General features: G+C 45.4%; 1 protein-coding gene across 3 annotated transcripts; it reads left to right on the top strand.

The window, feature by feature from the left end:
- The first annotated feature begins 1,628 nt into the window (after positions 1-1,628).
- Positions 1,629-24,772, top strand: LOC102564001 (fatty acyl-CoA hydrolase precursor, medium chain). 3 transcript variants are annotated; one of them, XM_019492949.2, is made up of 15 exons: positions 1,629-2,387; positions 2,860-2,982; positions 4,564-4,768; positions 7,885-8,023; positions 8,882-9,015; positions 11,065-11,218; positions 11,918-12,022; positions 14,148-14,255; positions 14,740-14,880; positions 16,834-16,914; positions 17,269-17,416; positions 19,988-20,134; positions 20,569-20,647; positions 21,276-21,475; positions 24,479-24,772. In XM_019492949.2, the coding sequence occupies exons 2-14, from the start codon at positions 2,907-2,909 to the stop codon at positions 21,460-21,462; spliced, it is 1,704 nt and encodes a 567-aa protein (XP_019348494.2). In that variant the 5' UTR covers positions 1,629-2,387; positions 2,860-2,906; the 3' UTR covers positions 21,463-21,475; positions 24,479-24,772. The 3 variants fall into 3 exon arrangements, with proteins under 3 accessions (XP_019348494.2, XP_059569857.1, XP_014451088.2); XM_059713874.1 differs by lacking the exon at positions 1,629-2,387 and having other exon boundaries at positions 2,710-2,982; positions 24,516-24,772; XM_014595602.3 differs by lacking the exon at positions 1,629-2,387 and having other exon boundaries at positions 2,710-2,982.
- The last annotated feature ends 397 nt before the right edge of the window (positions 24,773-25,169 follow it).

Below are 25,169 nucleotides of genomic sequence, written 5' to 3'. Positions count from 1 at the left end.
TTTGAAGTCAAGATATATGACATCAATCTCATCTCCCTTGTCCAGGTGATAGGTCACCTGGTTGTAGAAGGAAATGAGACTGGTCAAGCAAAACCTACCCACAACAAACCCATGCTGCCTATCCCTCAGGGTGTTGGTGTTGGCTAGTCCATTAAGGATGGCCTCTTTAATAAACTTTTCTAAGATCTTCCCGGGATAGAAGTCAGGCTAATGGGCCTATAGTTATCCAGATCCACTTTCCTCCCTTTCTTGAAGATAGGCACCACATTGGCCTTCTTCCAGTCTTCAGGCACTACACCAGAGCGCCAAGAGTTTTCAAAGATCCGCGCTAGAGGCTGGGCTATGATGCTCGCCAGCTCCTTGAGTAACCTGGGGTGAAGATTGTCAGGGCCGGACGACTTGAAGGTATCCAGCTTCTCAAGATGTTCCTTCACGAAGTCAACATCAATGGAGGGCAGGGGATCACCCTCACCCGGACTTCCCTGTTCCGTAGCGGGCATGGGCGTCCCATGGGACTGATGAAAGACCGACGCAAAGTACCTATTTAATAGGTTGGCTTTTTCCTGGGTGTCAGTTGTCAGTTGCCCCATCTGGTTCAGCAGGGGTCCAACGTTGCCCCTGCTTTTCCTCCGGCTCCCCACATATCTGAAAAAGGACTTTTTATTGTCCTTGATGCTCAAAGCTAGTTGGAGTTCAGTTGCAGCCTTGGCTTCCCTGGTCTGCTCCCTACAGGACCGGACTAGTGCAGATGATGTGATCTTGAAACAAAGCTTTATCTGACTGTGATGCAACAGCCTGTCCATGAGACCGGACACTTCATACAGACATGGGCACTCTAAAGAGAGTTTTAAAAAAAATGTATTCTCTCTGTAGCCTCTTGCTTCTATAGTTTGACCTAGCAAGCAGTGGTGAAAGGCTCGTGTTTTTAAGTAGTCTTCTATATACCCTACATAATGAGAGTGCTAGAATTCAGTCTCCCTTCAATCGTTAGACAGTGAGATAATGCTGTTTCATTTCCTTTTGTTCTGTTTAAAACCTACTGCCAACTTTCTTATAAGGAAGGGCTGGAGTTGCCCCAGGACTGCATGTCCTAGCTTTTCAGCACTTATTTCTAATGTGTTGCTGGTACTGAGCTCCAGACTCTCCCTTTGGATTAAAGTGGAAACCTTTCTGCTATCTTGAGGAGAGAAGAATGGCTCCAATGCCACCATCAGTACAAAGACTCAGTGTATCAGTATCTGTCACCTTTGTCACCAATACACCAATGCCAATTCCAAACCGGCCCAGCCCCAGTCTCTGCTGCACATGTGACATCTGTCACCACCTTGGTCTCTGTTCTGGCCCAGACTTCTCTGCTGAGTCTCGTCTGACCCTACATTTGGCCCCTATCTCAGCTCCTTAGCACTGCTGCTTCCAGCTCCCACCCTCACAGCTGTGGCTCTGTATGGTCCTGTCACATGCACCAGCCCACTAGGTCCCTCAGTCGCTGGCCAGGAGTCTGCAGGGCCACATGCCGAAACTGATCCCAGCCTTCTGTGGCCCTGCAGCAGCTGCTGTCCTCATTGTGTCTTGGTCTTCTGGATCAAAGGCCTTGCTGTAGGAAGTGTGCTGGGATATCCTACCATCTCTGCTCAGTTTTCATGGGCTTGTCCCTGAAAATCAGAGCCTTGGAGGCAGAGCCAGCTTTCCACCATGGCTGGTATCAAGCCCCCACTGGACACACACTTGTACAAGATGCCCAAAAGTTACTATGATGGTACACCTGCCACCTAGCTGTGCCCTAGCTAGTGTTTTGTGAAGGAATGTAACCTCGACATCCTGCCAGACTAGCACTGAGTACAGCATTCCCACGCTGCATCGGGGCGGAGAGCAGCAGGCAGTGATGGGACACTGGCTTCTTACAGGTATGCGGTGTTAAAAAGAAACCAACGGGTGGGCTGTAAAACAATTGTATTCAGCCCCACTGTGCTGCGAGTACTGTAGTATGCCATTCTTCTCTAGACCCGAGGTGGCCTGGTATCCTCCTTCTCCCCAACACACAGACAGTAACTTCAGGCAGACCACACGCTGGACTTCACAGACTGTCGGCCTCGGAAAGGTCCCCTTAATGCTTGTAGATGCATAAGCAAACATATTTTTAACAGTTATAACCACAACTTCTGGCACAACTTCAATCAGCCCTTGCTTTTGATTGGCCCATGTTGTGTTGGGAAATTTTCCTTGAAGTATTGAGTCACTTGGTAAAGATGCTGTCATTTCCTACCGTAATCGCCTACCAAGCTTGAACTGCTATTTCTGTTTAACTTTCCTGTGAGCCGGCTCCATTTAAATCAGTGGGATTTCAGGAGAAGGCACTGTATCCAGTAGCATATCCAAAGCCAGGCGAGGTAAATTGATTTTTTTTTTTTTTTTAAGCATATAACCTGAGTGATAATGCCACATGCTCTCTTAAGTTTTTGTTGTGACTGTTTTTCTTCTGTTTCTTGAAATTTATCCCCAGGGCAGCAGCCCAGTTGATCAGATTTTTCTTGTTTCCTCACTGCAGAGAATTTGTGCTGTTACCACATTTCCTGCGGCCACACACCCTGCTCCCATTGCTGGCAGGAGAAACCTGAGACTGGGTGTGACACTCCATGTGGGGCAAAAGGGGAGGGAGGGAGGGGAAGGTGGTCAAAGTTCAACTTGGCCAACCCTTGGCATCAAATTACTATCTTGTTTGCAGTAAGAATGTGAGTCCAAACTCGGTTTTAAACACAGACTTCAAGGCGTTTCTACCCAAGGGTGTGTTTGAAAGAGAATGTTAGCTGGGCCTCCCTGAACTGACAACCTTTATGTCTGTCTGGGTTGGGTTTTTTTCAGCAGTTAATGCAAGGAAACCAGCAAAGCATTCAAGCAGAGAGAAGAAAATGTCATCTCATGGCAAGGTTCCCCTGCTTTGGGTTCTGGTCTGGGCAGCATGGTTGATCACAACTCAAGCTAAAGGTAAGTCTTGCTCTAGGGGCAAACAGAGTGGGGGAGTCCATCTGTCACTCACTTAACCGTTTGTCAGGACCACATTTCTTTTTTTACCCCCAAACCCCATCTTATTTTATTTCTTCCCCAGATGACTGGTGACAGAGTTTGCAGATCCTCCCTTACACAGGGTGGTGTTCTCAAAAATTGATCCCTCCCACCATTAGAGAGAGATAGTTAGCCATGTTGGTCCAAAGTCAGGCAGAAGGCAGAGTAGAATTGCTCCTTATAGACTAAATCAGAGATGCACGAGCTTTTGTAAGCAACGGTTTACTTCATTAGCACCTGATGATGTAATCTGTTGCTTATGAAGACTTACTAAATCTGATTCTGTTAATTTATAAGTCTACCTTGCCTTCCCTGTTACAGAAGCAGGGTTTCATGCAGTTTGTGACCTTTTGTATCACCTGGTTTTCTGAAATGCAGCATTACTTTTAACAACTATAAAAAAAAAAAAATTAAAATATTTTTGGGGAAAAAAATCTCCCTAATATAAAATTGGAAATATCTTGGTCACTGTCGAAATCTCCTGGAGCCTTTATGTTTATGTATAAAAATGACTCCAAATGCAACTAGCTCTGAGGGTAAATAGACAAATATATTTCAGCTTTTACCTAGCTGTTATTCCCACATAGATATCTCGGACCAAATCTATACTCGCTGTCCTTCCAATGACTCCGGGTAGAAATGAATCTACTAATCCAGTGGAATTTCACTTGCGTACAAAAGCTTTTCACGCCTCTTTCTTACATTCTTTCACTTGCACACTTTAAAAAAAAAAAACAATTTTAACCTAGTCAGCCATTTGTCCAAGCCTGACAGTAGGTTTTGCTGTGTTTCTACAGCACCGCAAACCTGAAGGAGGTGCCAAAAATGCTGTCATTCCTGTATTTCAGAGCAGACTCTTACCACAAGGGGGAAAAAGGAAAGCTGCTTCTCTGCTGACAACCTGGGGAGTGTGTGGGTAGAGCTGTGAAATGCTGTTGCTTCACATGCATTCTGCAGAGTACAGCTGTCATGGCCAGAGGGGAGCTTATCAGGCTGCCTTGGACATTGGTATTTATGGTGTGTGCCAGCATGCCTTGAGGTGGGGCTGACTATAACCCTCGCTAGGATCATAATGGCACTCCAGGCTTTTCTCACATCCAGCCTGTAGCCATAAGTATAAACCAAAAATTCTTGTTGGATCCAGATTTCAAATGTTCCAGATCCAGGGAGATGTTTGAACGTGGGGTTTCAGCTTCGGCCTGTCTCTGGATTGGACCACAGGATCCAAGTCTGTGTTGCTCTTATAGTCCCTATAGCTTGGAAAATCTAATTGCTAGGAAAAGAGAAACAGTCGGGAGGAAAGTACAGTGCAGTGGAAGAAATCCATGTCTCTGATGTCTACACTTACTTTGAGTCATCAAAGCAATGGAAATCCTTAAGGAAAAATAAAAATGGCAGATGTAGCTTGGCATCAACCAAGGGGGTCCCATTGCTTTAACTGGATCAGGCCATTAATTTGTCTAGTTATTTAGAATTTGCTCATCTATAACTTATATTACGCAGGGCAAGAAGTTGAAAGGCCGGAAGTAGTTACCAAATATGGGAGACTCCGAGGAAAAGAGGTTGCTGTCAAAGGAATTGACAGACGTACGCAGGTATTTCTGGGGATACCTTTTGCAAAACCGCCTGTAGGTTCTCTGAGATTTTCCCCACCCCAGCAAGTGGAACCATGGCACGGTGTGCGAGATGCGACTTCTTTTCCACCAATGTAAGAACCCTGTATTCTAGCTGTGTGATGTCTTTGCACTTTAAAAAAAAATAACTGAATTTAATCAACTGGATTGTCTTACTCCCCCACCCCACCCTGTTCTGGAAAAAGGAGCTTGTCTAGAGCTTTCAGTTCCTTTGAATGTTTCCACCATAAAGGGAGGTTTGGAAATGGTCCTGAAGGTAGAAATACTGCAATTGTTTGATTAACAAGGGTGCAGCAATCATGGATTCTTCCAGCTCTTATACTAAACTCCGTGACCTGCTTGTCTTAAAAGGTTTGATAATCCTAGGGAAACTAACTGAGGAACATACAGGAGGTGGAAACACAATGCCTTTACATGATACCCAGAGCAGGGAGACTACTAGTTCATCTGAGATAGCTAATCAATGTGGGGGTTGAGAGTGTTGGGATGAGTAAGGATGTCAGTGAAACCCTGAACCTCTCTTTATTTCAATAGACACGATCTTTTAACCCCGATCTTGCAAACTTGTACACATATAAGCAGAAAGAGAGAATTATTTAGCTGTGTTAGTCTGAAGTCAGGCAGAAGCCAGAGTAGACTGGCACCTTATAGACCAGCAACCCCAACCTTGGAGTCACAACCCCATTTGGGGTCACAGTGATAAAAAGGAGGTTGCAAAGTCACTCGACAGTGTTGACCAATCACACAGGGATCTGGATTGTCCGTTCATTGCAGAATAATGCAGAAAAACATGGATTTTCTCCTTTAAAGGAGAAAAAAGCAGAGTTCCTGCCTGCAAGGGGCTGTTTGCAGTTGGTGGGAGTGGAAGGGGGGCGATCAGGCAGGGGGTGTTATGTGCATGTGCACGTGCATACATGCATGTGGCATCCAGGCAGCATAAAAAGCAACTCCCACCGTTCCCTCCAGGTAGAACTGTGAGGGGAGGGCAGATTGAAGCCTCCATGATAAAGGAGGGAGTGGGACATGGCTGGGGCTGGGAGTGCTGACTGGCTGAGCTGGTGCATGGGGGCCGGGGTGAGAATGCAGGCTGGGGGAGCAGAGTGGAGCCACAGGTGACTTGTCTGGGCGGGGGGCTGCCTCTTCACTGCTGCATGCAAGCCTGGGGAGGGAGAAATGGGGGAGTACGTGCCCCCCAGATTGGTGTTCAGGCAAGGGGAGGATGCTGGCTGCCCACTTCAGGCTTGGTGCTCCCCACCTTGTTGCCCTTCCCTGAGGTCTCCACAACAGAACAGGGCAGGGAAGCTCAGTGCCACTGCTTCCAGGACCCCCATGCCAGCCACGCCGCCATGGCAAGGCACCCCCTGCTCACCTAGTAGCAATGGGGGATACAACGCCACACCACCACTGCTACTGCTGCTGAGTGGGCAGGGGGCACTTTGCTATGGTGGTGCAGCTGGTGTGGGGCTCCTGGTGGCAGCGGCAGCACTGAGCCTTCCCAGCCTTCTGCGCCAGGTCCTGCCTGTTGTGCCACGGAGGTCCCCAGCGGAAGAAAGCAGGGCAGGGAGTCCCAAGCCTGCAGTGGGCAGCCCACGTCTTCCCCCTCCCAAGCAACTCTGGTCTGGCTGTGCCGCCTGCAGGGGGGAGGGATGGCGGGTGGGAGCCAGGCTCCACGCTCTGCTCCAGTTGCAGCAGCCTCCTGTGGGCAGCACCCAGGACTCAGCAGTGCTGGGCAGGGAAGGGAACAGGGGGCTGAGGGCCCAGGCCCTGGGGCACCTGGGGAGGGTTTGGGGGCTGCAGGTTTGGGGTGAGGGGTACTGGCAAGGCCATGGGGCTGTGGGTCTGGAGTGAGGTGTCATGCTGAGGAAAAGAACTGTTATAGACTAACTCAGAGAGAGACAAGTTTTCATAAGCAGTCGCTTGCTTTGTCAGATGCTATGAAACTGCATATGCTATGCAATAAGCTGTGCTATGAAACTTCATTATGGCTTCTCAAGTAAGTTGTTGCCTTTCTGATTTAGTTAGTTTTTGGAAATGATAGAGGGGTGCCTTGAGTCAACGGTTGCCTTGAATCTAAAAGAGTTAAGAACCGCTGTAATGAACTATTTCACTGCCTGCCTCCCTGCAGAGGAGTGGGGCAGGGCAGGGCAGCGCCAGGCAGGGAGGAGCCTGAGCCTACACTTGTCCCCTCCCAGCACCCCCAGGATGTCCTGGCACTGTGGTTGAGGATCACTAGTCTAAGGTGCCATTCTGCCCTTCTTTCTGCATGTTTGGCTCCCTGTTACAACCCAAATTTCCTCTGCTGCAGTTTGAGGCCATTGCTCCTCTTGTACTGGCACAAAGAAAAGTCCATTTCTATCCTCTATAGTCACCCTTCAGGTATTTGAAGCCTGTTGTCAAATCCCCTCTGTCTTCTCATCTCCAGACTAAATATTCCTACTTCTTTTAGTCTTTCCTTCTAAGTCATGCTTCCAAGGCATCTAGCACTTTTGTTACTTCCTGCTGGACTCTTCCCAACCTGTCTATACCTTTTTTGATGTGTGGGGTCCAAAACTAGGCTCAGTACTCCAGGTGAGGCCTCACCAGTGCACAGTAGGATGGAGAATCAAGATGATTCAAGGTAGTGAAGTTAAGCATACACGCCTTTGCTGCATTAGGTCTTAGTGTGAAATTCCTTAATAGAAAAAAAATCACTGTGTAGACCTGAGCTTCTGTTAGCACTTAGGAAGCTAATAAATGTGAACTAGCACAAAACATCCGTTTCCCCAAGACTGTACACTGTGATGAAAGAAAAGTCCCTGTGAGGGCAGTAGATTGTTCTGTTTTCCCAGGAAAAATAATTTAGATAATGAAATTAATGCTGAAGTGACAGTCTGTGTTTTCCCATGAATCAAGACTACTCTCTGGAAGTTCCTCTTTACTCAGAGGTTAGTTTTGGTCTTGTAAAGCAGAACCAAGTTCAAATCTCTCTGGAGTCTCAAATTTAGAGCAAGGGGTTAAACTGAAGGTTCTCTTGAGGTATCTTTCAGCCCTATAGTTCTAACTAAACCTGTAAATAAATAAAAAAAAATCCAGGTATTTTGTGGGGTTTTTTTCAAATATCTTAAAATAATATGTGAATTTATCTGTTCTGTTATGAAATGTATGAAATTCTCCATTGGAAAAACCTCTAAATCTTGTTCTGACCTTTCAGATGCTTGCAAGACCAGTTGTGGCTGGAAGAATTTGAAGAATTTTTTAAAATGGAACATTTTAACTTTACAATTTCTGAAGACTGCTTGTATCTGAATATTTACAGCCCTGCCCCTTCCAATAACAAGGCCAAGTTACCGGTAAGCAGAACTGCTGCAGGTTTGTTTCCATGCTCTTGAAGAATCCTTACAACTTGTCTGGAGATTTAATTGGATAGTACTATGCAGCAACCAAGTCAAGATATATAGCACCTCAATCTGTAGGGCTAGAAGCACTCATTGAAACCAACATTAAAGCCACTGAAAAGTAGAATAGCATAAAGGTCCTCAAGGTCATTTCGTGTAATGGGGTAGCAAAGTGGTCTGAAAGTATAGGTCTGTAGAGGTAAAGAAAGATGCCTACATCTACTCCAACAGTTTTACATGTCCTTACTTTTATTTTTCCTTGAACTAGAAATTAGGATCAGGGAAAATATGTTTTGCTTTTGGAAATGCATAATTGCAAGCAGTACCTAAGTTAATACAGGTTCATGGGTAATGCCCTTAAAAAGTCTTCCCATATCCACTCAGGTAATAACCCTTTGCACTTCTACAGCTCATTGAAATAAAGATATGAGGATCAGTTACCTATTCATTTTTAGCTCTACTTCAATGATCATGATCAAGCAGAAGAATGGGTTGCTCAAGACACATAAAGAGGATTTGTATGAGGGCCAGGACAAGAAGTCACAAGTCCCTCCTTCCATTGTATTATGCCTCTATTCATGTCATTAATCTCTCTGTATTTTGTTGGTTTAAATCATACAAATTAGCTCAAGGTAGCCCACATTTATGAAAGTATTCATATACCTGAAGAAGGGGTGCTTTTTGCCAAGGAGATTTGCCCTGTCTCTGCTCTTGTTTTGCCTGCTGGATGGATTTTATTCTCCAGCACTGGCTAACAAACAGCTTTCAAATGCACCTTTTCATGGAAAACCTTTTATGGTTTTGTTTTTTCAGGTTATGATGTGGATTCATGGAGGATCTTTATTGATCGGTGGAGCTTGGTTGTATGATGGGTCAGCATTATCTGCCTATGAGGATGTGGTGGTAGTAGCCATTCAGTATAGGCTAGGTATTACTGGATTCTTCAGGTAAGTTTCCTTACCAAGTCAAATCATCATATCCACTTTTAGTATATACGTGCATTAAAATAATTGCTGAAATATTTTAGTGATTTGCATAAAGAAATCAATAATATGAGCAGTGATCTGCCATTTTCTCTAAATATTTAACAAAAACAAATTCTGTTGTACTTGCTTGCTTCTTCAGTGACCCTACTTTCAGTCCAAACCCTCATAACTGGTGTGACGCACAAGATCATGTTTTCCTTGTATGTTCATTCTCTCAAGTATCTCTACCTGTACTCATAGTTGTTCATGGGATATTTATGCTCAGCAGTGTGCTTTACCCAGCTGGGTTATTTGACAAATTTTGGGAGCTATTTGAATTACTCTAAAGACTTTAAATCTATAGCAAATTTAGCAATTCCTCTCTGCTGAAACAGCTTATATCTTTGGAGATGCTTCGGACAGCTTCCTGATTGCCTTTAATTTGCTGATCTTCAACATCCATACTGTCCACTGAATATGTGGCCTTGCTGCCTCCTGTCTCTTCAGAGAATCCCTTTAATAAGAGTGCTAAGACCTTCTAAACTCAGTATTTCTGGGCATTACCATCTCTGTGTTCATCACCATGACTGCATGGAAGCCCACAGCCAACAGCCAGACTACAAATGGGGCAAGCTTTTTGAAACATTCCTGTGTGATGCATGACAAGCCCTGAAAGCTAAATGTTTTGATTCAGAATTTGGCAGTCTCAATTACAGGGAAGTAAACAGGAATGTAAGAAATAAAATAAGAAAGGTGAAAGAAGACTGGATTCTAAACAGGTGTGAAGAAATTTAAAACGGTTTTGAGAACAACAGCAGCGAGAAAGCATTTCAGACCCTGAAGAAGATAACTAAAATGCACCAGGCAAGAACAAAGAAGATGAGAATGGAAAATTGCTTACTGAAAACAATTCAATACACAAGAGATGGGCAAAGTACACAGAGGAACTCTACAACTACAACATCCAAATGGGGCCCGATCTTCTTGACCAACTAGAAGAAGGAGGACCTGGAAAGCACTGAAGAGGAAGACCCAGACAGCTCAAGAGAAGTAGAAAAAGCCTGAAAAATGGGAAAGCACCTGGAGTAGATAACATACCTGCAAAACTCTTGAAAACAGGTGACAACATAACAAGCACGCTTCACAAAATTTGTAATGTGATATGGAGGGAAAAAACTTGGCCAACCCAGTGGACAGTCAGTCATCATTCCCTTTCCTAAAAAGGGGAATCTCCACCGATGCACAAACTACTGCACTGTCGGTTTGATCAGCCATCCAAGCAAAGTACTTCTAAGAATAATATTGAGCAGACTCAAGCTTCAAGTAGAGACCATGCTGATGGAAGAGCAAGATGGGTTCTCAGAAGGGAAACGTACCACAGAGTAAATCTTCAACATCCAAGTACTGTATGAAAAGTAGCGTGATCATCACAAAACACGTCACCATAACTTCAGAGACTTCAAGAAAGCTTTTGACAGGGTGTGGCACAAAGCACTTTGGCTCATGATGAAGAAGCATAACATCAAAAGGTTCTTGCTAACACTAATAGAAGAACTTTACAGCAGTGCAAATAGTGGAGTACTGATCGACAACAACATCGTCAAATAGCTTGCGACGTCAGTAGGAGTGCGCCAAGGTTGCCTGATTTCACTATGCCTTTTCAACCTCTTCCTTGAACAAATCATATTAGATGCCTTAGAGAATTTCACAGGAACTGTATCAGTTGGATGGCAGAAGATCAACAAACTGCTGTGCTGTGCTGTGCTGTGCTGTGCTGTGCTGATGACGTAGATCTGATAGCAGGGACATCTGAAGAGCTTCAGTGGCCTTGGGACTGACTTGACTTGTGTTTGTTGTTAATGTGGGTCAGTGGATTTACCCAGGATTGATTTTGCCCATTCCACAGAGGTATGAATTAGAAACAAATGTATTTTTAACAATGTACATGATTATTTTGTTGTTGTTGTGCACTGTTAGAACCCTGTATATACCAATAGCAGAATTGATGTAATGAGTTCTTCTTGCTTTCAGTACGGGTGATGAACATGCACGTGGCAACTGGGGTTTTTTGGATCAAGTAGCAGCTCTACACTGGATTCAAGAGAACATTGAACATTTTGGAGGAGATCCAGGGTCTGTCACTATATTTGGAGAGTCTGCAGGAGGAATCAGCGTTTCTGCTCTTGTAGGTTTTGAGTTTCTGTGCTATTTCCCAGCCAGACTGCTCGGGAGACTTTACCTAGGCTATGCTCACACTGTCTTATTAAAGTACAGGAGTATTATTTTCAGTTTACATTTGGGGCAGCTGAGGATGTGTCTATGCAGCTTGAATAGCATGCCAGGTAGAACCAAGCTGGGACAACCAAATGAAAACAATGTGCCCACGCAACTTAGCTCCTCTGATTTAACAGTCAATTAAACTGCCTACAGCATTGCATTAAGGTGACAGCATGTTTCTGCAAGGTGCTGCTGGCACAGTAAGTGAGCAGTAGAGACATGTCTCTAATCCGAATGAGCTTGAGTGGCCTGCTCACGGTCTTACACAGGCTAGAGAGATGAGCCAGGTGTAGACCTCCTGACACAGCTTTAGTCACAAGGCCTTCCTTCCCTTCAAGGGCAGTCATGGGCACTACCATAGGTTGGAAAACTCCCCCTAATACCAAATTCCTATTTTTAGTTTAAAATGGAGTTTTAAAATGAGTAACAGCCCTGCATTGCATTCAGTCGGGCATCTAGAAAACAGACTGAATCGACCTGCCAAAGCAGAACAACTACTCTAAATTTTAGGAAAGGCTGCACCCAGTCACTCCCATCTTTACTGTAAACTCATCATGCAGTGTTTGAGCCTTTTTCCTTGTCCCCCTCCCACCCTCATCTGTTTCAGGTTCTGTCTCAATTGGCAAAAGGCCTGTTCCACAAAGCCATCTCAGAGAGTGGAGTTGCACTCTTTCCTACCATGTTTAGTTTGCATCCTGAAGCAATCGCTAAGGTATGTTATGCCCATTCTTACTCGTTATGTTACTAAAGCAGGGATCCTGGTTTTCTCTGGTTAAAAATCACAAATTCTCTGATGAAAAAACCCCCAAAATCTGTCACTCCCCACCCACAGCCCCCCATACCCTCAGCCATGCTGGAGGGGGCCCTCAGCTGCCAAGGCTACAGGACAGGGGACCCAGGGCCACAGCCCCTTGCCCCCCACAGCAGCACCCGAGCCCTGGCTGTCACCCACGAGAGGCAGCAGCTGCTGCAGCAGAGCAGAGCAAGGTGCCCAGCTCTCCCTTCCTGCGGCCAGAGCAGAGCCCGTGGTGGGAGCGGATGTGGGCTGCCCAATACGGGCTCAGGCTCCTGGCCCTGCTGCCATCCCCCTGGGGCCTCTGTGGCACAGAGGGCAGGACCCAACCCAGCCCAGCAGAGCGGGGCCAAGTGGGGAAGCTTGGTGCCATCTCTGCAACCCCAGTACTTTTATGGCGAAGTGCCTCCTGCCCACCCAGTAGCAGCGGGAGGCACAAGTCCATGCCACCACCCCAGCTGCTGCCGGGTGGGCAGGAGGCACTTCACCATGGCAGCATGGGGCTCACACTGGTGGCACCGAGCTTCCCTGCCTGGCCCTACTCTGTCCTGCCACGCTAACTCCCACCCACTGGGCTGCGGAGACCCCGGGGGGCGGGCCGCAGAGTGGGGAGCTCAAGCCACAGTGGGCAGCCTGCACTCACCCCCACTCCAAATCTGGGGGGCATGTGCTCCCCATGCTCCCACCAGGAGTGCATGCAGCAGCAGGGAGCCAGCCCCCCACCCACCCACTCTCTCCAGACAAGCCACCCATGGCTCTGTCCTTCTCCTTGCCCAACCCCTGTGGCTGCACATGGACCCAAGCCCCATGCACTGCTTTGGCTGGGCAGCAGCCCCAGCCCCAGCGCTGCCAACTCCCTCCCTCACTATGGGGCCCTCAATCCCCCACCCAACTTACCTGTGGGAGCTGCTGTCCAGGCTGCCTGGCAGCCATGTGCATATATACACGCACATACGTGCATCGTGTCCTCTGCCTGACCATCCTCCTCCTGCTCCCCCCAGCCCCTTGCAGGCTAAAACTCTGACAGCCTGTGAGGGAAAATGCACCTTTTCCCGCATTTTTTTCCTTTAAAGGAGAAGATCCAGGTTTTACTGCATTTTTCCATGGCAAACAGAAAACCTGGATCTCTGGTAATCATGCTGGCATTGCAGGGCACAGTCTGCCCTGTCAGTTCTGTTTCATTTTAGCTGAGTCAATATTTTGTTTTTAAATGAGATTTTTCAAAGGTTTTTTTATAGGATGTATGCTGCAATCTATTCCACCCAAATCAGATTCTAGTCTTCACAACTTGCATATTGTTTTCTAAGATAAAAACTGAATTCTTCCTCCTCTGAGACATTCCTCCATTCCACCCCATTCTGTTTGGCTATAGAACATAGTACCGTATGCATTATCCTTTTTTTTCTTTTACCCTCTTTCTGTCCACATTGAATTCTTGAGCATCAGGAGATAATTTTGTTCCAGTGAAACAGGAGGATGCTATATTTTAATTGTTCACTAATCCTGTTGTATTGGCCCAGTCTCAGTATTTTTTAGAACAGCATGTCAAGTAATTCTTTGTTTCTTACACAAAGAAGAAAGAGCAGCCAGGAAATTCAGAGGGATGCGTAATGCCATTGATCACACAAGATACTCAGTTGTACGAGTGCAGAATGCTAGGCTTGGCTCTGAATTTCTTGGATTTATTTTTTTTTCTTTGTAGTTTCTTTGCTTATTTAAATAAGCTAGTATTTTTCAAGGACATTTAGTCTCTGGTTTAAATTACAGATCTGAGCTGCTTTGTAAAACACAGGCAGCTAATGTATTAAACCATGAGAGGCATTTTTAAAAGCACTGTGTAAGACTAATCCCATTTAAAACAGGCCATCTCCTAAACACTTCTACAAATCCCATCCTAGACTTTCCTGTGCGTGTTGTTATAAAGAAACTGATATACATCAGACATTGGTTACTCAAATTCCAGAGCCTGTCCCCAAATAACACGTTCATTTGCATCAGAATCTAATAGTTGTTTGCTGATCTAACGTTGTTTGAATAATTGCAGATGGTCGCTAACATATCTGGCTGTGAGACCATGAGTTCAGCTGCAATGGTTCACTGCCTGAGGAAGAAGCCTGAGGAAGAAATTATTTTAAAATATCAGCTGCAAAAGGTAGGGGGTGATATAGGGGATAAGTCCATTTCAGGTAGCTACAGGTGGCTGTTAACAGAGGGGCAGGGGCAGCTTCTGAGTGAGTTAGTGGAGCATAGCCTCGTGTAGGTACTGTGATTACCAGCGGAGAAAAGTGAATTTAAGGATAGCTCTGGGATTGGACATGCATAAGTTAAGTCTTTTTTCAATTTTGCTGGTTAAATCCAGTTTCACATTTGGCTTTTTATGTCTTAGACTTCAAAGGAAATGCTTTGAAATCCTCGCTCTAGGTGCTCTGATTCCTTGATTGTGCTGTGCAAGTCAAATTCAGCCACTGTGAAAACAGTTGTAATGGCATGACATCTACCATTGTGCTTAATCAGGCCCAGCATCTTCTTTTCTTTTGTCACAATGAATCATATTAGCTTGATTTCTTGGTAGAAGCTTCCACATGGAAAGCAGTAACGGCATGACAAAGAAATGCTTTTGCTTTTCTCTCTTCCAGGAAATCCCATTTATCCCTGCTGTTGTAGATGGTGTTTTTATTCAGAAGAACCCTGAAGACCTAATGGCTGCAAAAGAGTTCAGTGCTGTTCCATATATAATAGGAATAACTAACCATGAATACGGCTGGTTCATTCCTTACGTAAGAGATTTCTAATAGCTTTGCACAGCTGTCTGCATGAACTGTTGCATTAAACCAGGGTACCACTTTCTTTCCCTATGAAAGACAGACAATTTGAGCTTCAATTCTTGTGTACCTAAAGCCCACAGGACATATTTCAAGGCTTGCCCCCATTTGTCCATGCTTTTGTGGCTACCTAGCATACATCTGACAGGATTTTCTACCCTTCCCAAGAAAAAACTTTACGTTTATAAAGGGTCTGCCATTCAGAAGGATACTAGAGCCATGCATAGATTGCTGCTGGGAGGAGAACAGGGTAGAGAAAAGCCGTGTCTAAAAATTAGAAGAGGTTGGTAATCAAATTAACAATCTACATTGCTTTCTCTCCTGGCATTTGGTAAGTAGGAGAATGCAGGACTGGTCATATCATCACTTAAGAAGTTCTTCAAATATTATCTAAGGTTTTCTAAAGAGGGGTTCAGTGGCCTACATTTTCTTAAACAACTAGACCTTCGATGCCCAGCTCCTTTTTTGGAGAGTTTGGGGTCCCCTGCTGCTCAGACCCTTTCAGAGGTCTCAGTGGGAGACCCTGTATCACTGGCCTTTCTTTGAATATTTCAAAAAGTAAAACAAATAAAGTACTGGTTTTTAGCTAATAAAACCATTAGGGCATCTCTACCCCAGACAGTAGCAGTGACGCATAGAAATCAATGTTTTTGTTTGCGATCCAACTTCAGAAGCAGGTTTACACTCCAGTTCTCTTCCCGTCACGAACTCTAAGTTTCTTAAAGCTGAGAAACCTATAAATGACAAGAATTCCCATAGACATGGTTTAATTTACCCTATATCAGAACTTAAGGAATTTATATCTAGACATTTGCCTCTCATCGTGACCTTTATGAAGATCATGAGTAAAGGATGACCTGGTACAGGGGACTATTTAGAAACCCCATAAGTTCGTGGTTAAAGGGTCTTGCTCTTCTGCTCAGGGTCATACTGATAGTCAAATCTGGGGCCACAAAGGAAATTCTCCTGTCAATGATGTGGTCATGAACTGAAGGAAGCGGGGGGTTACCCTCCACTGTAATATGAGTCACTGGCCTTTTCTTAGGATGTTGTGAGTATATATTAACCACTACTTCCCTCTTGTTGCAGTAGTGGAGCACTGGCAGTGCCCTCATGTCTGCTGCCTTTACCGTCCTATGGCACGTTACTGGGTGTTTCAGGGATTATGCCTCAATTGAACGTGTGGGCCTGAAGTGGTGATTCTGGTGATTGCAGATGTGAGGGCCCAAGACACCCTTTCCGTGCATGTGTTATGTATGCTGTATTTTGTACTAACCTTTCTAGTTTAGCAACTAGACCTTGACAAAACTCAAAAAGCTTTGGACCCTCGTATGGAAAACAAGACCATCCAAAGCTGTAATACCTGATGCTCACAACAATTCTGGAAGGGGTATTAAACCTCAGTGCTTAAGCCAAAATCTTATCAGGATGAAACCTAATGCAGAGGTAGATTATTTCACATTAGCTTCCTGCAGGGGTTTGCACCGTCCTCTGAAAAATCTGCTTCTGGCCAGTGTTAGGTAGAAGGTAGCGCAGGGTAGCACTTCAGAGACCTTCAGAGAAACATGAACTTTCATAGGCAACAGTCTACTTTGTCAGCAACTTTGCTCATGAAGGAGGTTGCTTCCCACAAAAGCTCATGTCTCTCGCAGCCAGTTAGTCTCTGAGATGCCACCCTTCCCCACTTTCTGCCTGGTTTCAGACTAACATGGCCGACCCCTTCTGGCCGTTCTTAGAAACCTGCGCTGGACTACAGACCTGATCCTGGATGCCAGCTCCTGTGGCCCTTTGCTACGTAGTACATTAGTTTGTAAACCTAAGTGGTGTGATATGTCTTACCTGCTGAAGCTTTGGGGCCTGCATGTGTTGTTATAAATGGAACTGATTATTTTAAATATTTTCCTGTAGTTAATGGGCTTGTCTGGCCTGAAGGAGGGGCTGGAGAGAGAAACCATAACTTCAGTATTGGAGAATATGCTACCACTTTTGGTGAGGAACTAGCAGACTGATTAATCTCCCTTTAACTTGCTCAGTGCTTAGGGATTGGACTTCTGTTTTGTCTTGGTTTCATTATGATAAATTAAAACAGAGGCTGGAATTCTAAGTGCATTTTTCACCCCTAGGTATCTACTTACTCCCATGTACGTAACACAAAGCCGATAACCCCTAGACCCTCTGCAATGGTGTTACTAAGAGCTATATCACTTCTGGACTGCCAGGTCCTTATAAGAAGCAAAAAGTCCCTTGTTGTCCATGCTAGCCAATGTTTGACATGATGTCCTGCTGATTGCTGCAGCCCTTGATCAACCCTGTGGTTAGTTTTCTCTTCCTCCTGCCTTCCAGTCTGTGCCACCTGAAGGTGTGCCTTTGATAGTGCACGAGTACTTGGGAGACGCCAATGACACGACTGTTCTACGGGACCAATTTCTGGACTTGATGGGAGATGCCGTATTCTTAGTTCCATCTATTAAATCCTCCAGGTATCACAAAGGTGAGCTTCTGTTTAATATGTTCTAGAGGAAAGGTAGATAATATAGATAAACCCTCAAAGTAAAATTGACTGTCAGTATAGATCAGAGCCCTAGCGCACTAGGCCAGGTTGCTGCACATTCATGTTGGCATAAGCAATAGGCCCACCCATCTTCCTTCCCCTGGATTGCTAATTACTGTATCTTTCTCTGGTACTTCCTTCGCCTCCTTCAGAACCAGCCACTGGAGTTATCTGGGGCTTTCATTACTGTTTCGTTAGCTCCTTCAATAATTTCTTTACCTTAATTGGCCTCTTAGCTGAGGCAGAACCAGTTAATACTCAACTTCCTCCCCCTCTATTTATCCCTCTTAGGCAGGGGCGGGCAATTATCTCGGGCAGAGGGCCGCTTACTGAGTTTTGGCAAGCCAACGAGGGCTGCATGACAGGTGGCCAGGGGCAGATAAATATTAATTTTCTAAAATTTTAGGGGCCCCACAGGCCAGATAGAATGGCCTGGCAGGCCACATCCAGCCCGTGGGCCACGTTTTGCCCAACCCTGCTTTTAGGGCTTGTTTCCATGTCATTTGCTGTAGTGTAAGAGTGTTACTGTGGCTGAGATGGTCCAGGGAATATGTGAGAGCCAAGGGTTTTTTCAGTAATATCTTTCATTGGCCCAACTGAGCAGACCTGAGGAAGGGCACTTTGTGCCCAAAACCTTGTCTAACATCTCTTCCAACTATACAATTGGTCCAATGAAGGACTTTTGCTGTCAGGGAGCCACCATCACAAAGAAATGCCCGATCATGTCCCCATGCCTATGGCTTCTAGTGCTTCTGTGCAGCTCCAGTATACAAGATACCCCATCTAGGATGCACCCTCTATGAAATAGTCTGTGTCTGCCGGCAGAAATCATGGGCTTGCCTACATACATTTGGTGGCATCTTTCCTGTGGCAGCAAAAAGCCTTCTGTAGCTCATCGAGTCGGCATTACTCTGCTGGGAGAAACGAGGAATTCTGATGCCACAAGGGAAATACATTCTGCTAGCTAAACTCTGTAGCATAAAATAGCTCTTCTCTCGTTGTAATGAGCTGGTAAGCCTGCTAACACTATAGCTACTTGTAAGGACTGCTACCATCTTACAGGAGTGTAGTTTGTAGCCATGTTGGTCTAAGGACAGACAAGGGTCTTTGGGTGAATCTGATATATTTTATTAGACCAACTTAAATAGTTGGAAAAAATTGTCTTAGAAAGGAAGAGCACACACCAACTGCAGATGCTTCCTCAGCCTGACAAAGGATTTTTAAACCCAAAAGCTTGCTAAGAAAAATTTTTCCAACTGTTTAAGTTGGTCTAATAGAAGATATCAGATTCACCCAGAGAACCTTGTCTGCTACCATCTTTGCACCCAACCTCCTATGGCAGTGGTTCTCAACCTTTTCAGTCTCAAGGCACCTCTCAGACACAAGGCCCTCCTTCGTACCTCACGTAAATTAAGGGGCAACCCATTTCAAACACTAATTGATTTATTACAGTGCTTACCTCCTTGCAGAGGGGTCAGGCCATGAGGATGAAGGAGCAGCCAGGCAGGTAGAGCCTGAGCCTGCCCTTACCTGCTGACCTCCTCATAGCTGAAGACTGAGCCTGCCCTTATTTGCTCATCTCCTCATACCTCATTTATCATCTCACACTTCCTACAGCACCCTTTAGAGGACCTTGTGGCTCTCCAAGGTGTCCCAGCACCCTGGTTGAGAATTATTGCTCTATAGCTTTGTGAGAATTCAGTCAAGCAGGGTATAAGCTGATCTTCCTCAACAACATATACTCAACATTTATTTTTCTTAATATACCAATCTAGACCCATACCACATGTTGCGTATGCCATTTTAATTAGCCAAAGTACACAGAACTCTACAGCATCTTTCATAGTAGTATTACCATGAGCCTGTCATGAGTCAAGAGCCCATCTGCTACATGCTGAGAAAACACTGAATGTAAGGACTGCCTGTGTCCTAAAGATCTGCACTCTGATTTTTGCACAATAGGCAGTATTTGAACCCAGACAGATGGGGGTGGTACAGGGAAAAAGTGAGAAGTAACAGTCATCCTGATTAGTACTAGTCTTTACTTCTTGAAAGCAGAAGGGTTAGAACTCTGTTAAGGAGACGTGGTTTGTTTTGATGAGTGGTTTTATTTTTCATTTTCTTTCTTCTGGGGATAGGCAAATAGATTGCCTTACTACGAAGAATAAATTTATTTCTCAACTCCCAGAGATGATCAGACTTAGATCTTAACTGAGAATTAATTTTATAGACTGAAGGTTTGTCAGGTGCTTTGGGATGTGATTATGCCAAAGGAGTGAACATCCCTTGACTTTCAGAAATAAAAATTTAGTCTTGAATGTATCTGAGTCTCGACACATTACCTATATCCGTCTCGCTGTTTTGGAGACCATGTCTCAGGTGACACTCCAAACAAACTATTAATTCCAGTGCCCAACTATGTGGCTAGAATAGTTTTAGTTTCTACTTGAAAATGGAGAACTTGTTTTAGCTTAAATAAATATCATTTCTTTTAATTGTGGGCTTTTTCAGATTCTGGCTCTCCTGTCTATTTTTATGAATTCCAACATCCTCTAAGTTCAATTGCAGACCTCAAACCAGACTTTGTAAAAGCAGATCATGGAGATGAAATTAGTTTTGTCTTTGGAACCATGTTTATTGCTGATGAGATTTCATCTGGTAAGGAATCCTTAGTAGTATATATCACATTTATTGTTCTTATGCAGCTGGCAGTTTAAGTTATGCCTTTGTTATCCTAGGATGATAGGTAGATGCTATATTAGTGGGTTTGAACAAGTAGATGTAGCAGACTATTCTGTTTGATTCAGTGAAATAAGAATGGTCATATTTGGCAGAGGTGGATACTGGAAATCCACCATTCCTCTTGTTCCAGTCCCAACCCAACACCATATATTTATTTTCCTTATCCTTCCTTTGAATTCAGCAATTGAGGGCAGTTGAATCTCCTGCCGATTGCAGACAAGTATATTTTATGTAACTATGCATTTGATGGATGGCCTATAAAACAGCAGCATTCAGAAGTTAGCTGTAGTTGGTGCATGCACCTATATTCTGTTCCCATCATGCAGAATTGTGTACTTTGATATTTCTAGTTTTCAGAGTCGCTACAGAGGAGGAGAAACATCTCAGCAGAACAGTAATGAAATATTGGGCTAATTTTGCACGAAATGGGTAAGATTCAATACTCTTTTTTTCCAAGTAGTGTATTTGCTTATTTGAATCTGTAGCCACTTGGGTAGCTCAGTTGTGCAGACCACTCCATGTTTGAAAAGCTGTTGGATTGATAACTCCGACTCATTTTCTCTGCTTAATCACATAACAGGTGCAGCATGGCAAGCACAGTTTGCTTTGTCAGTAATAAAAAGCCTCACTAATGCATCCCAGTGAATCAAGACCACATTGAAGGCTTTGGTAGTCAGGAACAGGTTTTAAGAAGGAGGGTCATTACCACTTAGCTATTTGTGGGGAATCTGGGCATAGAGAGGTGAAGTGACTTGCTCAAGGTCATGTGGCAGGTCCGGGGCAGAACTGGGAAGGCAATTTGAGTTTCTTGCTGCCCGAGTTGGTGCCCCAACCATCAGATGACATTGCCTTCTCCCAGTATACCTACTCTCCTGATGGCTGTTGTGCCATGGAAGTCTTTGTGCTCTGCCCAAGCTAAAATTTGTGGTAATGAACAGCTGTCTGAAGAAATGGCTTTACCAGTCTGGTCTACACTGAAACTGGGGGGGCTAAAGAGATCCTGCTCTCTATCCCATCACCAGTCTTTCCTGGCATGTCTTCATTATGTTGTGCATAGGAATCCTAACAGTGAAGGTCTGGTGGAATGGCCAGTGTACAATCTGGATGAAGAGTACCTGGAACTGAACTTGAAGCAGAAGAGAGCAAAGAAGCTGAAAGAGAACAGAGTGGAGTTTTGGACCAGAGTCTTGCCTGAAAAAATCAAGGAAAAACTTAAGGACACGAAACAGCACTCCGAGTTGTAACTCGTTGAATGAGGTCTGTGTGTATTTTTCGAAACAAATGCAAATACAATCTCTGTAAGCATGATGGAATTAACAACAGACTGGGTGCATCTACACATGCTCCAGACTGTACAGTTGTTACTACACAGTCATTTAGTGTGCAATTACTAAATTATTTAGTATATTTAGTAAATTATTAATTACTAAATTATTTAGTATATTTTGCATTTAGTGTGCAATTTAGTCATGCAATTACTAAATGACTGTGCAGTAATTAGCATTACCGCACAGTCCCGATGCCACACAGATTTTTTCCCATGCTACTGCACTAAATCATCCAGTATTAAAACACCTGAATGGAACTCAGTAGATGCGTCTGCATGAGATGCTACACTGCCGTACATAGATTCATAGATGTTAGGGTCGGAAGGGACCTCAATAGATCATCAAGTCCGACCCCCTGCATAAGCAGGAAAGAGTGCTGGGTCTAGATGACCCCAGCTAGATACTCGTCTAACCTCCTCTTGAAGACCCCCAGGGTAGGGGAGAGCACCACCTCCCTTGGGAGCCCGTTCCAGACCTTGGCCACTCGAACTGTGAAGAAGTTCTTCCTAATGTCCAGTCTAAATCTGCTGTCTGCTAGCTTGTGGCCATTGTTTCTTGTAACCCCCGGGGGCGCCTTGGTGAATAAATCCTCACCAATTCCCTTCTGTGCCCCCGTGATGAACTTATAGGCAGCCACAAGGTCGCCTCTCAACCTTCTCTTGCGGAGGCTGAAAAGGTCCAGTTTCTCTAGTCTCTCCTCGTAGGGCTTGGTCTGCAGGCCCTTGACCATACGAGTTGCTCTTCGCTGTACCTTCTCCAGGTTATCCGCATCCTTCTTGAAGTGTGGCGCCCAGAATTGCACGCAGTACTCCAACTGCGGTCTGACCAACGCCCTATAGAGGGGAAGTATCACCTCCCTGGACCTATTTGTCATGCATCTGCTGATGCACGATAAAGTGCCATTGGCTTTTCTGATGGCTTCGTCACACTGCCGGCTCATGTTCAACTTGGAGTCCACTAGGACTCCAAGATCCCTTTCCACCTCTGTGCCACCCAGCAGGTCATTCCCTAGGCTGTAGGTGTGCTGGACATTTTTCCTCCCTAGGTGCAGCACTTTGCATTTCTCCTTGTTGAACTGCATCCTGTTGATTTCTGCCCACTTGTCCAGCCTATCCAGGTCTGCCTGCAGCTGTTCCCTGCCCTCCGGCGTGTCCACTTCTCCCCATAGCTTTGTGTCATCTGCAAACTTAGACAGAGTACATTTCACTCCCACGTCCAAGTCGCTGATGAAGACATTAAAGAGTATCGGTCCAAGGACCGAACCCTGCAGGACCCCACTGCCCACACCCTTCCAGGTCGAGACCGACCCATCTACCACGACTCTTTGGGTGTGACCCTCTAGCCAATTCGCCACCCACTGGACTGTGCAGTCATCCACATCACAGCCTCTTAGCTTGTTCACCAGTATGGGGTGGGATACCGTATCGAAGGCCTTCCTGAAGTCCAAGTATACGACATCCACCCCTCCTCCTGTGTCCAGGCGTTTTGTAACATGGTCATAGAAAGAGACTAGGTTGGTCAGGCACGATCTGCCCGCCACAAACCCATGCTGGTTTCCCCTCAGCATAATCTGTCCTGCCGGGCTCTCACAAATGTGAGCCTTGATAATTTTTTCAAATACTTTACCAAGGATGGAGGTGAGACTGACCGGCCTATAGTTGCCCGGGTCCTCCTTCCTCCCCTTTTTGAAAATGGGGACCACGTTAGCCCTTTTCCAGTCCTCCGGGACTTGGCCTGTGCGCCACGAGCATTCGAATATTCCCGCCAGTGGCTCTGCAATGACGTCGGCCAGTGCCTTCAGCACCCTCGGATGGAGCCCGTCCGGGCCTGCCGACTTAAAGGCATCCAGTTCTTCCAAGTGACTCTGCACCACCTCAGGATCTACACATGGAAGTCTGGCGCCTTGCTGCTGCCTCTCTACAACCCCAGTGAGAGACTTGTCGTGCCCCTCGCTTAGGAACACTGAGGCAAAGAACTCGTTGAGGAGTTCAGCCTTGTCCCCCCTATCTGTCACCAATTGCTTCTGCCCATTTAGCAGCGGTCCTATTCCTCCCTGGGCCTTCCTTTTACTCCCTATATATCTAAAAAACAATTTCTTGTTGTCCTTTACTTGGGTTGCCATCCTCAGCTCCATGGTAGCTTTGGCCCGCCTAACTGCCTCCCTACAAGCACGAGCAGAGGAGGTATATTCATCTTTAGTGATCTCACCCTGTTTCCACTTTTTATGTGCTCCCCTTTTGGCCCTTAGGCTGCCCTGGATTTCTCTGGTCAGCCATGGAAGCCTCCTGGCCCCTTTCCCTCTTTTGCCTCGCTCGGGGATCGTCTTGCTTTGTGCCCAAAGGATCGTTTCCTTTAGGCACAGCCACCCTTCTTGGGCACCCGTCCCATCAAAACTCCTACTCTGTACAATGAGCTACGTCACTGTAACTCGTTGCTGTGGTGACATAGCGTCAACTGGCATAAACTGTGATGCCAGCACTTCTGCACAGTAGCAGTGAGCTACAGTGACATCTCGTCGTACAGCGATATAGCATCTCATGTAGATGCACCCACTGGGTTCCATTCAGGTGTTTTGATACTGTTCTGTATACTTGGTACTGAGGAGGATCAGCTACTTTTATCCACCAACACCCACAGGATTAGCTGAGATCATGCAGACTCCAGGTGAATTAAACTAGGCAATAGCAAGGACTTTTAACAGCAAAGCCATTCTGAGGGGAAATTACTTGCGAAGAGGATCACTGAGGATGTTTGGGAGGGACCTACGTGTGACAAGGTGCGTGGGGCACGTCCCTTTAGTTTGATCCCTTCCAGTCCCCTTGTACAAATGCTCAGATGATGGACTATATGCTGAATGCTTGGGAGATGGCTGGAGCCCGTATCTGGGGGCAATTTATTTCACTTTCCTTTATGCTTTTGTTGATGTTTCCAGGTTAAATGTTTGCTGAGGCTGTGCTGTTTCTTCTCAGTGATTTCACCAGTGCACACTGGAGATCATACCAAGATGCTCAAAGCTGAATGGAGCAGCAGTCTTCCTGGAGGCTTCAAGGGCCTGTACATTCTGTTCCACTGGCTAAGATGGAAATGGTTGGTACCCTCAAGGTGTCCATCCTCCTATGCAGTACAGACCAGAATAGGAGGAATCAAGAGTAAGATTTCATTCTGATTTGTACTCAAATGATGTCTAATTTAACATCACATAAATTAAAATCTCTCCCTGCACAAAGCGTGTCTATCTGCTGTGTGTCATCACTGCTGTCCTGGCATCTTGATTCATCACAACTTGAGGCCAGTCAGTCTGTTTACCAGTACATCCAGCCACTCAGAAATGGAACAGAATGACGCAGATCCAATTCTTCTGTTTTCTTAACATGTGACATCATTACTTTTGCTATTATGAAAGGTAGTTTGAGTTACAAACTTTTATAGAGAGCTCTATAAGCAGCTGTTTGTACCTGGCAGCCCCATTAACACCCCTTCTCAAAAACAACAAAAAAAAGCAGCGGCTTCATCTCTCACCATAAGCCAAGTCAACACTGTTGCATTAGAGCCTGTGTTCAGATGTACCCGTAACCTAGTATGTGCCCAGCTTTTCACCATAGAGACCAGTGCTTCCTGTGCTG

The sequence above is a fragment of the Alligator mississippiensis genome, chromosome 10 (genome assembly GCF_030867095.1).
Source record: "Alligator mississippiensis isolate rAllMis1 chromosome 10, rAllMis1, whole genome shotgun sequence".
Lineage (NCBI taxonomy): Eukaryota > Metazoa > Chordata > Crocodylia > Alligatoridae > Alligator > Alligator mississippiensis.
The sequence above is the reverse complement of the archived record's forward strand: the minus strand, read 5'-3'. Positions and strand labels throughout refer to the sequence as shown.